Here is a 12,852-nt window from a genome sequence, read left to right on the forward strand (position 1 = left end):
TTCTTTCATTTCATTTAACTCTCAAATCTCTCTCTTCTGCCTGCATCATTTCCAGATTTCTATCTTTGATGTCACCAATTCTTTCCTCCTATCTGGTGGGCTCTATTTCCTAAGCTCACTATTTCATTCTTCATCTCTTGTATTGAGTTTTTCAGCTCCAGAATTTCTATTTGGTTATTTTTTAAAGTTTTAATCTCAGGTAAAATATTCATTTTGTTCATTGATTTTATTTCTGAGTTCATTAAACTGCCTATCTATTGTCTTGCATTTCATTGAGTTTTTTTCAGAACTGCAATCTTGAATTCTCTGTCTTTTAAGGAACATATTTTCATGTCCATAAGTTTATTGTCTGGAGATTTTTTTCATATTCTTTTTTTTTTTTTCTTTCGGAGTTACCTTGGTTGTTCATGGTATTTGATGGATTCTTTCCCTGCCTAGGCATTTATGGGAGTGTGAACTCAGAAGCAGGTTGCTACGAGGAGGTATTTTTTTGTTTTCCAGTGGATAGCTCTGGAGTGTTTTATTTTTTCTTGCTATGCTCCAGCTCCTGGGATCTCTATAGATGTTTCAATGTGCATATCTCTCAGTCGTGGTTGTCTGTTGCGCAGGGAATTATTTGTTGAATTGTTTAATGTAGTTGTTGTAACTTCAAGGGGAGAGATCAAGGGGACTCCGCATACCACCATGCTTCTGACGTCACTCCCAAATTACATCTTTTAAGACAAAGCAAATGCACCAATTTTGTTGACCATACTCTTCTACACACTCTTTTTGAGCTTTTGCCCTTTTTGTCCAACTTTCACTTATTAATTAAGATAAAAATCATTTAGTGAAACCTCATATATATGGCTAGAAGAAAAACATCTTGAAAATAGAGAAAAAAATCTATTGTTTTAAATAATGATGTAAATGGGCCTCGTGTGTGAGGCACTCAGATTTTCTGAACATGAATCCAACATCTGTAAAATTAGAATGCAAAACTAGGTTATCTTTACGTTAACTTCCAGGTATAAAATTCTATGACTCTATTATATAGACGTAATTATATGTGTGTTTTTTATTTCTTTTCTAGTTTGAATCTCAGCATCAGCCCATTAGTTATGCGATTGCCTATCCACTGTGTGTGTGTAACCAAAGAATACAGCCATATTCTTGTAGGATTAGAAGATGGCAAATTGATTGTAGTGGGTGTTGGCAAGCCAGCTGAGGTAAAACCCAGTTAAAATTTCATTTCTTTTACTGTGTGGGATTCCTTTGGGTCTCCTTTATTCCAGCTGAATCAGAATTATCTATTATGGATAAGCAAATTAGAAAACAAATTTAATTTTCAAAGGTCAGTAAATGAAAAGGGATTAAAGTTAGTATTCAGGAGTGATGTTTATATTATGACGTAATTGAAAGCACACATTTGGCAGTTTCCATGTTTCACTCTATATGAATAAGAAAGCTCTTTTATTCTCTGTTTTTCTAAGTCTAGATTCAGGACCTCTTCTTGAAGTTTTAGTACAAAAAAGCCTTTGTAAGAAATGAAATATAGACTCAAACAATAAAGCTACTTACTTTATTCTCTTCATATTAGCTTTATTCATAATAGTCTCAAATTGGAAATAATTGAAATGTCTATCAACAGGGAAATAAATTTGGCATAATTGTACAATGCAATATTTCCCAGCAATAAAAGGAGCAAACTATTGAAACATGTAACAACATAAATTTAAAAATTATTATGCCAAGTGAAAGAAGGCAGACATAAAAGAGCACATACTGAGTAATTCCATTTATATGACGTTTAAGAACATGCCTAATCTATATAAAACTACTTACTTTAATTTCAACAAATACCAGCATGACTGTATGTCAGTTGTCCTTTTTTAAAAGCATCAGTTTTTACTTGGAACTACAAATATCCCCATATAATGTGCTAATTCTCAATAAATTTCCTATAGTCACTGTAAATTTATATGCCAGTAGTTTATCAGTTACTGAATATGCACATTCCATAATTCTAACACTATTCTTAAGAAAACATAGTGAAGTAATTTAGTGAGTCTTCCAGAAAATTTATTGTTAAATAGCATGAAATTAAGCATGATAAATTTTTATTGGTACCATTGGTCTTTTCTGAGAAATCTAAAATATGACATTTGTAGGGGTTGTTTCAAGAGAAGACATTACTGAATAATACACTGTCAATGATTAGAATAAATCTATCACATCACAGGAACCTTTGTGTTTTATAAATATTTTAAGATTTCATTAGTCCTTTTTTTCAGGATATTATTTAAGCAAAAGTTCTTATTAAAGTAATTGCAACAATATTAAGTCTGACATGTAACAGTTCCTTTAGTGCAGCAAGTCTTTATCTTGGTATTTCACTTATATATTAAAATATTTTAAGCGTTTTCCTATTCAGCAGTAATAGAAACTTTCCCAAATAAATTGTGTCCTCCTGTCCTCTGCTAATGAGATTACTGAAGAACTCAACTCAGACTTTACTCTTCAAGTATGCTTCACTTTCTGTGGTTTACTCAAATGCCTTTTAAATTTGCCTGCCTTCCCCTCACCTTGAGTAATTTATCAGTTTCTGATTTTACTAAATTTTTAAAAATGAAATGACCATATGTGCACAGATTATCTTTTAAGAATTGACTGGAAAAAAACATGTAGGCAGCTTCATTTCATAGGCCTCAATCAATGTTGTGTTATTTTTACCAAATAAGTTTTTCGTTCTCTTTGAAAGATTTATGTAGTCTACAACACATAGAATCTGAATTGCGTGTGGATTTCAAACAAAAGTGTTTTTTTAAATCTGTTTTACATCTTTGGATGTATCAGCTGAATCATGGATCTACTTTAGCAAATAATCTAATTGAATACTTAGAATCTTGCATAATTAAAATGTAATTCTATGTGATAGTGTAGAAATTAAATAGATCAATAGTTAGGAAAAGGTTTCTATTTCAAGATCTATATCTAAAAGATCAAAATCTTGATTAATGTGTATTTTTAAAACATGTATCAGTTTTATATATTACACTGTCAGTATGTAATTCATATTTATAAATCAGTTGGTAAAGTGGTAATAGATTAATGAAATAAGTTTCTCAAAATACATCTGGAAATTAAAATGCAAAATTAGCATGCCACGGTGTCTTTTTTGAGGCTTGTCTTTTATCACTCCAATAAATGTACCCTAGAAAAGTAACCATTAAAAAAGAGTGCCAGACAAATCATCATTTAAAAGTAGATGGTACTTGGGAAAGTAATTCCAACAATTCATATACTTAGATTGAGAACTGTTTTCCACATGGAATTTTTTTTTCACCACCTAGAAGTATAAGCATTTTTCGAGGGGCATTACTCATTGATTGAATTAATATTTAATTAATAATTGTTATATGTTGAGAAATGTGCTAAATGGTACGAATTTAACGAGACAAAATGTGATTCTTACCTTCAAAGAGCTATTCTTGTTTTCTAAATTACTTTTTATCTTTCTATTGTTAAATATTATTTTTTGAAAATTTTGTATCAAATATTAAAAAATTTATTTATTTTCATTAGAACATTATTTTACTTCTTATCCCTGTGATTGGCATTAATAGTACTGCATACAAGAGGAGAAAATCTGCAAACTTATGTGTCGTCTTAGCTAGATTAAATATAATTTGAAAAGATTATCTTAATGAAGTGAAATATGTTTTTGTTAGTATATAAAGTAAGAATCTGGTAATTCTGAAATACCTGGGACATTTAATTTAAAAAGTTATATATTGGCATTATACCATTCTCAACTGAAAGACAATGCAGAGATAAGCCTTTCTTTAATTATTATTAATCAAGAATCATTAAAATGTTAATGATCCTGCTAACAAAAGTATTTTTTGCATTCACAAAATTAATGTCTTTATGAATTTCATTTATCTTTTTTTCCTTTCTTACTAACAGTTATTCTTCATTTCTCTGTATTATTTTAAACAGATGCGTTCAGGTCAGCTTTCTCGAAAATTATGGGGATCTAGCAAACGACTCAACCAGATTTCATCTGGAGAAACTGAATATAATACTCAAGATTCCAAGTGATTGTTATTTTCATCTTTTGTCATCGGTAACTGAAACTTGATTTATTGCTTTGTCACTTTAACTCCATCTCTCAACTGTCTGAAATGTTTCAGGGCTTTTATCCCTGAAAATCACTTTGTGATTACCAAAATTTGGTAGGGTATGTGTAGAAGGATATAGGTTGTATTATTATTCACTGTAAAAATTTCTGATTAACATTTTTGGATCCAATCTTATTAACTAATTCTTGGCCTACACTAAGATGGATTTGAGAAAATACATCTAATTAGATTTAATGGTCTGTTCCTAATGATTATTATATCCATTTTTAGAAACAAACTTCTAAAAATGAAGTTAGATTCAATATGCTTATTATTCTAAAGAGCAATATTTAAGGTATTTCTAATAAAACATTCTTTTGTTAATCATTTTCCCGTATACTGACCACCATATTTAAAAATACATCAATTTATTTGTGGAACTCCTGATTGGAGGAAATATTTTAGAGGTATCTGTTGCATACTTGGATTTTCAAAACTCAGTATAAATTCCAGGTTTTCACAAGTTGAAAATAAGACTATTAAAACTAGCATATTGGTTCATTCCACTACTACTTAGCACATTACTAATGAGAATTTATTGAAATGTATTATATTCTTAAATAATAAAGGTTGAATAGGAATAAAAGAAACTAGAGATACATTTTGCAGATGTATTTTATTAGTAGTACAACTAAGGAAAAATGCTAATTATGATTTTGACAGTTGAGTCCTTTAAGTAGCATTTGCAGCACAATTTATATCTGCAAAATTCAAAATTTCTTGACTTTTTCTTTACTAAGCAAATACTGTGTTTTCCCCTGCTAATTAGAAGAGTTAGCAATGATATCCAAATATATTACATTTTTATGTAGGACTTCCATGTGATGAATGAATTGAAAAGATATATATAACTCAAACTAGTCATTTAGATATAATAGTAATTTTTAAAAATAACACATTTCTATTTCATGTTATGTATAACTTTTAGGATTGCAATTGATTTTGTTATACATAACTAATTGTTACATTATGGTTTACTATTCAAGATTTTATAGTAAGAAACTGATAGATTTATTTTGAAATTCAAAGATTGTTAAACCTAGTGCTTGTATAAGGTCATCTTTTGTGTTAGGTCAAAGAGCTTTTACAACTGTGAGTGTCCTTAATCTGAGATTCTATGGGCTTGTGGGAATTTATGAATTTCCTGAAACTGTGTAAAAATTGTGTGTGTTAACTGCATTTTTTTCAAGAATGAATTGTCTCTTGGCTTTCTTAAAGGGGTCTGTGATCAGAAAAAAGTAAGACTTTTCACTCTAATAGCTTCTTAAAATAATAATATTCTTTTTCATTCCACAAACCATAGATTTCCTTACATCCAGTTGTCATCTCAATTGAATCTTTGAGAAATTTTTGCTTTGCAATTCTTCTCTCCTTGTTGCCTACAATATCTAGTACCCTTTTCTTTATAACCCTCTGAGAGAGTGAAAAATTTATAACAAGTAGTAAAGGATTCTGTTTAGGGAAGCTTTTTTGAATAGATTTGTTCTATTTGAGTCAGGACTAATAAAAGGTTATACTAGAAGCATTTTCATCCCAATTACTATTTAGCATAAGTAGCAGGGAGGTTTGTTTACAGTAAAGTAGATATCCTACCTAGACTAACAGTAGATGTTCAGAGCAGTAGAATTACATCTTATATTACTTTGTCCAAAGAGTAAAAACCAAAAATGTAGAATTTTGAGGAAAATCTTTGAGAATACTAGCAACAGTCTAGAGGAATGGAACTTAAAAGTTTATTTAAATAAGCAGCAAATATAGGTTGGAGGAAAAGTAATTGTGGTTTAAACAGTTAAAAATAATTGCAAAAACCTCAATTACTTTTGCACCAACCTAATAGTAGAACTATTGGTCAAATAATATTCTCCTTTAAACAGTTTAGCCCGCTAAATTAAAAATCACTAGATAAAATCAGTGGAAAGATATACTTGGGGGGATTCTGGTGTTTTTAGATGATATCCATAGAAATTATTTCTATATTGTATGATGGGAGATAATATTAATAGTATCATTGGAATGGAATAACAGGTGGGCATTTCAGTTAATGAATCCAATATCTCAACTTGGCTATTATAAAGTCTGTTGTCTTTGCAGAACTTTTCATCTCGTTTTGTTTCTTAACACTGGTGATGATGGAAGTAATAATCTCAGCATCCTGGTGATGAGAGATTTATATGAAGATGATGATTTTACTTTTTAGAGAGTGAGGTTAAGTATGCAAACATAATAGTTGCACTCACTTAGAGAATAAAGAAGCTTTATAAGACTTTTTTCAACTCTCTCCAACCAGTATTCTGTCATTACTTAGGTAAAATTGGAGAATATAAAATAGATCATGGCATGAAAATTAGAAAAGTATGTGAAAATGAAGTTTGCCTAGTTGGTTTAAAATCTTTTAAGTTTGTGAAGTTCATGTCAGCTATGAATAAGTTTCTATCAGTTTTCTTTAGGTCACAGTGCTATTTTTAGGTTATATTCTTTTGTGGGAGAGAAAATACCAACTATTCATTCATCATTAGCAAGGAATATCAGTGAGGCTTTTTTTTTTTTCTCAATGTAAGGCGTGTAAAATTATCCTTAAAGAACTGGTATTAAAAATCAGTTTCATGCTTCTGAAGGAATAAGTGTGCCCTCATAGTAAATTAGAATTTAGATACGAAATTTGAATCTTAATTTAAGATTTTTAAATATTTTTCTTGAATAGGAATAGGCAGATAAATTTGTGAACTTGAATACCATATTTTTCTTTAATGATAGACTCATGGCCTTTACATTTAAGTATATTTTATATTGTTACTACTAAAGAAATCACTAATGGAAATTTTTAAATTGAATTTGAAGAACTTAGCTCCTTTTATATATTTATATTTATAAAATGAGTAGCATTGTCTTTATCACCTTTCCAATGGAAAGATGCAAGTGCATGGACTATATTAAATAAAAATATAATATGTAGTATCATGGGGGCTGTGTGTGTGTAGGTTGGTCTCTTCAAATACGTCACTAAACTTGTCTTCCATAAATAAGTTCTTTAACTTGTTTTTAGGATATAGTTTTTGACTGATATAAGAAATGAAGTATGTTCTTTTTCTTTTCTAAATCTAACCTGTTGTTTTTCTTCATCAGCCAGACACATAGCTTGTCCTAATTACAGTTTCTGTAATCAACTGAAACTGTTCTTTCCCAGTAAGTGACCAGTCTTAAATATTTTTATCTCTCAACAGATACCCATTTTCAATATTCTTTTACCTAATTAATTTCTTTATATACTTGTCATTTCATTTGTTTTAAACTTGACCCTATGGAGAATGTTGTTCTGGAGAGTTTCCCTGCATCAGAGTTCTTGTGATACTTTTTCTTATGACATTAGGCATCATCATTTCAATATTATTAAAATGCTGACCACAACCTTACTTCTTTAATTTGAATCTAGCATTTTTCTAGGCCAGTGTTTCTTAACTAAGATTGCAGATCAGACTTGTCAATGAAGTTTTATAAATTTACAGAAGTCTAGGCACTACTCTGGACTTTGTGACTCTCTTTATTTGATGTTCTTGGTATAAAATAAATAATGTCTCAGGATTATTATATCTTAAAATATTTTACTCTGTAGAAATTATATTCACTCATTTTTATAAATCAGAGCTAATATTCACAGGCTTATTTGAAAACACTTTTAATCATTATCTTTGGAGACATTTTATCAAAAATTTGATTGGAATGCCCGCTTGTCTTTGTATTACGTGCTATGGAAACCAAATTTTCTTCTGCATTATTATCATAAACCCTTCTCAGACCTTTCATATTTGAAAATTGTAACTAATAATTACCTTAAAAAAAAGTGTTTGGTTTTATTAATTCCTAGTGACTGTCAGTGAATATTTGCATATTTGAATTAGGTAATGTTTTAAAGCATTGATAATAAGCATGAGTAATAAAATGCTATATTTAAAAACCATTTATTAGGTTGGTGCAAAAGTAGTTGTGGTTTAAAGGTTAAAAATAAATACAAAAGCTGCAATTACTTTTGCACCAACCTAATAGATCCCTTGTAACCTTGGAGCTAGTAATCAATAGAATTTTCCTATTTAAAAGCATTGGATAAATTCCTTCCACTTCTGATGACTTTTGTCGGTATAGCCTCTGTATGGAAATAATCTTCAATTTTTCATACAAAATGTCCTAGTATTACAGAAAATAAAGCATTAACATTTAAGATATTTAGGCCTATATTGGAAACAATTCAATTTTCTACATTAAAAATATAAGTCCATCCCAGATTATAGCAGTTAAGTGATTTTCTTCAGTACAAGAAACTTGTGTAAAAGTGGCAATATTATTAGATACTTTTCTGGTAGATTGTAGTAATTCTTCAGACGCATCTTCTTAGATTATCTCAACTGACAATTGTCACATGTAGATAATTTCTGAACACATTGCAGGATTTGGATCTATGAAGCTAATGGCTTTAGTGAAAAAAAGAAATGTAACTGTATTTACTTTTGTTTTAATGCCTACAATCTTATGAACTGAAAATTCAAAGGAAAAAAGCAAGTAGAGAGTCACTAATTCAACATTTGTTTTCCATGGTATAGTTTTAATATGTTTCCTTGGAAACTTATTTTACAAATATTATAATAATAACAGCACAATTTTGTCACTGAAAGAATTACCCATTCAGTTTTCAAAGTTGACTGTTGGTGGAGTTTTGTGTGTGTGTTTGTGTGTGTGTGTGTGTGTGTGTGTGTGTTTTCACTTATAATATGGCTGTCTTGTTATTTAAAATTTATAACTATTTTTGAGTGTACAAAGTGATTAGCTAGTTATAATACTGTTACAATGTAGTGTTGTAATTTAATTTGAGATTAGAAAACAAGTTAGGAATTGAGACTGGAAAATAAAATTACATTTTATAGGTGAAAATATAAACTTTAAAAAAAGTGTTATTCCAATTGGACCTTTTGAAATGTTATTTTGGTAATAATATATTTCAACATGTATTAAAATTAGAGGTTCTGGTAACCAGTGAACTAACTAGTTAATGATAAATGCTATTTTTGATGTTCCCTAGAAACTTTTCCCTATGTTGTATAAGCAGTGTGGCTTAAGATTTAGTGGGCTCAACCTACAAATTCAAGAAATACTCTTCTTGCATTTTGAAGGAAAAGAAACTTATCTGTGATAGACATATTATTTTGCTCTTCAGAATGCTAAAATTATATTAATAAACACTTGAGATAGTGGTTCTGGTAAGGAGATACCAGTTGTCAGACTTTATGGAAAAGAATTTCAACCTTAATTTCTTACTTAAGGATTAAAGAGAATAATTTTATTTCTTCCTTTGGGATTTTGATTGCTTTTCTTAGATAACCTTTAAATTATTTAATTGTAATAGTTTCTATACTTCTTACAAAATTATGACATATTACAGTAGAACTTACTGTTAAAAATCTTGTACATTTTAGACATTTTTTTCTTATTCTGTTTTTTACTGCTTTCTGTAATTCCTAAGTACCATAACTAAACTTTTTTTGTGGCTACTATTTATTTTAGTTAGCTTTACAAAGGAAAATTGTTAGAAAACAATATGGCTGGTCTGTTCTCTTCAGAAACTCCTAACAGGTCTGGCTTTTCTCCCCCCAGCTATTATGCTTTTAAAGACTTGGAGCAAAAAAATTGCAAAAATTAATCAGAGATCTAGCCAGACAATCATTTTCTATTAAATGCATTGCTATAGAAGTGAATCCATTATGACAGAAAAATATCAAACAAATGATTTGTCTCTTATGTCAGTTTTTCTGGTACCCAGATTAAATAGGAGCATTTCTGTGTTAACACAGAGGGTAACAGTGACTTGAATACGTGTGTGTGTGTGTGTGTGTGTGTGTGTGTATTTGCACATAGTCAATTCAGAGGATAGCTGAAAATTCGGAATTACATATAAAAAAATTGCAAATTGTGCTGCTACTTAAATATTTAATTCAAAAAGTTATCTAGTTATCATAAACGTTCCTTCTCATTTTTCCTACTGGAATTGACCGTGAAAAAGAATATTACGCCTTATTTATATCTAATTATTGACTGTGCAGAACTGACTCAGTGAATATTTGTATGCCAAAAAATAGGTTTTAAAGTTGAGAAAGTTTTAGACTCAATAAAGATATGTAAGTAATTTTTATTAGTATTCTCATTATAATGAAGTTACTATTAATTTGGTGCAATACATTCTTCCCTTCATCTTTTTAAAATGAAATATATAAGTTGTATGTTTTGTTTTGTTACATCAAGTGCTATTTTAAAATTTTTCCAATGTGTGTATATGAGCTAATGTTTGATTTATTTCTGTATAGCATGACTGAAGATAATTGAAAATTTTGCACTTTTTTTAGTCCTTTGGAAATTTGTATTCCAATAGTTTCTAAGAATGTACATTTATTTTGTACATAATAAATTAGCTTTGTATATGGAAATGGGTTTGAAACAAATTAAAAAAATGTTACTTTCTTCAACTGATTTGTAATTCTCAATTGATAGGTTCTGATTACATCTTAACCTTGGCTAAGTTATTTGAGTAAGCAAGGAATTAAATACAATATTTATTAAACGGCACGTTGATCACTGCTTCTTTCTCATATGAGCAGAATTTTTTCTGTGGTCCTATGTGCATAAGGTGAATGTTATGTTAATTGACCAGTCATATATAATGACAGATATTAAGCCTTTTGTTTTAAAGCCACCTCAGAAAGATGGTTACACTTTTCCCTCAGGAAATGATCATAAGCCAGAAATCTCTATTTGTAGTTAAACAATACATTAGGTCAGGTTTTTTTTTAAAACTTTATTTCCTTTCACAATGAAAATATTTTATTCATCAACTTTGACAGTCTAAATGACCTAATTTTTCTGTTTTGTTAAGAGTTATAGAACTTAATCCATAGTAAGACAGAACCCAAGCTTTGGTTCAGGTTCTTTGTAGTACTTTTGTCTTCAGATCCAGAACAACAGTAATGAACATTAACCTTTTTGCAGTCTAGCCCCATATCTGCACTATTCACTTTAATTAAAGATATTTTACTAGAATTGGAAACTTCGTGCATTAATTCATAGGTGAAATTGCTCCGGCACAGGATAATCCAAGCCAAGTCAGTTATAGGCTTACATAAGACTGCCTTGCTTTTGTGAAATAAGTCTGTAACACCATACCAACCTTTAAATAGATGTATTTGTTTTACACAATAATACTGGAGATTACATTTTTCACCATATAGTATATCATTCATTTAGTTAGAATCTGAGGTTAAACATTTTTTTAAAACTTTTTAATTGTGAATTTTTTTACTAATTTTTATTTTTTCACTACTGAACTTAGAATGACTTTGCCGGTCTATTCAATTCTTCTAAAACTCTTTACCTATATGTTGTTTGGTGCATTTTCTAAAGTTGGATCCATTTAATTGTAACTTTGCAGAGGTTGGAAAAGTTAGGAGAAGGCTATGGAAAAATTGTGAACTTCCATTATTCATTCTAGTGACATAAAATTCTTTTGGAAAGTAGCTGCCTTTTTACATTATTCAACTTCAACTTACAGCCCAAATCCTTTAACAAATCATGGATTTTCAGAAGAAAATAGTGTGCCAAGTCATTCAGATGCGTCTGATAAGATGATTAAAGAGAAGGTGAAGATGAGTTTAATTCAGCATAGAGTAGTACTTTCAGAATCCTGTTTAAGTGTTTTTTGTCAGAATACTGTGAAGAAACATCACAGAGGGATTTACAAATGGGAAAACACATGCGAACTTGCTTACATGAGAACTTGAACACAGTGCCAAAGAGGTTGAAAAAGAACATTGACAGCCTGAAAACAGTGCTTATCAAATTTTACATCTGAAAGAGAATATGCAGATCATCTAGAACTTTTATTTGAGGTAACAATTTGAGCAACTTTTATTTGAGAAAACCATCTAAATTTTTATTAAAACTGAAAATCATTTTAATATGAACAGTTGTGTTGTATGCAAATATTCTGATTTTCCCATATTGAGTAAATGAGCAGTGATTATATAAATTAATAGTATTATTAACTAGAGCCATAAATTTGCGGAGAGATTTATGCAGGTGCAGACTTTCTCAGAACGGTATTAACTTGAATAACTTGTCATGTTTCAGGATCTGGCCCCAACAGTATCCAAAAGATAAGCTTGATAATGCTAATTAGCACAAGTTCATAAGAGAGTGATTATGTAAATTACAATGTAAATGTACTAATTTATAATGCAGTGTATTAATTTCCAGTGCTCATTCTTTCTGAAGACAACCTTCATTTTATTTCTCACAGTTGCCTTATATACCATCAACAGATCCTAGTGTACTAATGTCAGTACTACTTTTTAAATATGTTGAAACAACAAAATATAATATAAATTTTGAATATAAAGTCAACAATATTGGGCAAGATTTTGAGATATTGTCATATATCTAAAAAACAGAATTGATATAGTGGAAAGGGCATGCATCTAGAACAAAAGATCTGGCTTCAAGTTATATTTCTACTATCCACTAGCTTATGACTTTGAATAAAACATTTAAGCTATCTAGTTCCAATTACTTCATCTGTAAAATAGCAATGTTAATGATAGCTCAGGAATCAAATGAAATGAAGGATCAGAGGTGAGAAATATAGTATTGTAGTAAA

At 29.7% G+C, this 12,852-nt stretch overlaps 1 protein-coding gene across 2 annotated transcripts in view; it reads left to right on the forward strand.

Annotated features, from left to right (window-relative positions):
• Nucleotides 1–10,781, forward strand: part of NBEAL1 (neurobeachin like 1) — a 149,056-nt gene extending 138,275 nt beyond the window's left edge. For both annotated transcript variants that reach the window (XM_019726853.2, XM_074340394.1), the window contains 2 exons: nucleotides 1,073–1,208; nucleotides 3,982–10,781. In XM_019726853.2, coding sequence (XP_019582412.2) covers nucleotides 1,073–1,208; nucleotides 3,982–4,083 — 238 coding nt within the window. In that variant the 3' untranslated portion in view covers nucleotides 4,084–10,781. The remainder of the gene's footprint in view (nucleotides 1–1,072; nucleotides 1,209–3,981) is intronic.
• Nucleotides 10,782–12,852: the final 2,071 nt, after the last annotated feature.

The sequence above is a fragment of the Rhinolophus sinicus genome, linkage group LG01, assembly GCF_036562045.2.
Source record: "Rhinolophus sinicus isolate RSC01 linkage group LG01, ASM3656204v1, whole genome shotgun sequence".
NCBI classification, from domain to species: domain Eukaryota; kingdom Metazoa; phylum Chordata; class Mammalia; order Chiroptera; family Rhinolophidae; genus Rhinolophus; species Rhinolophus sinicus.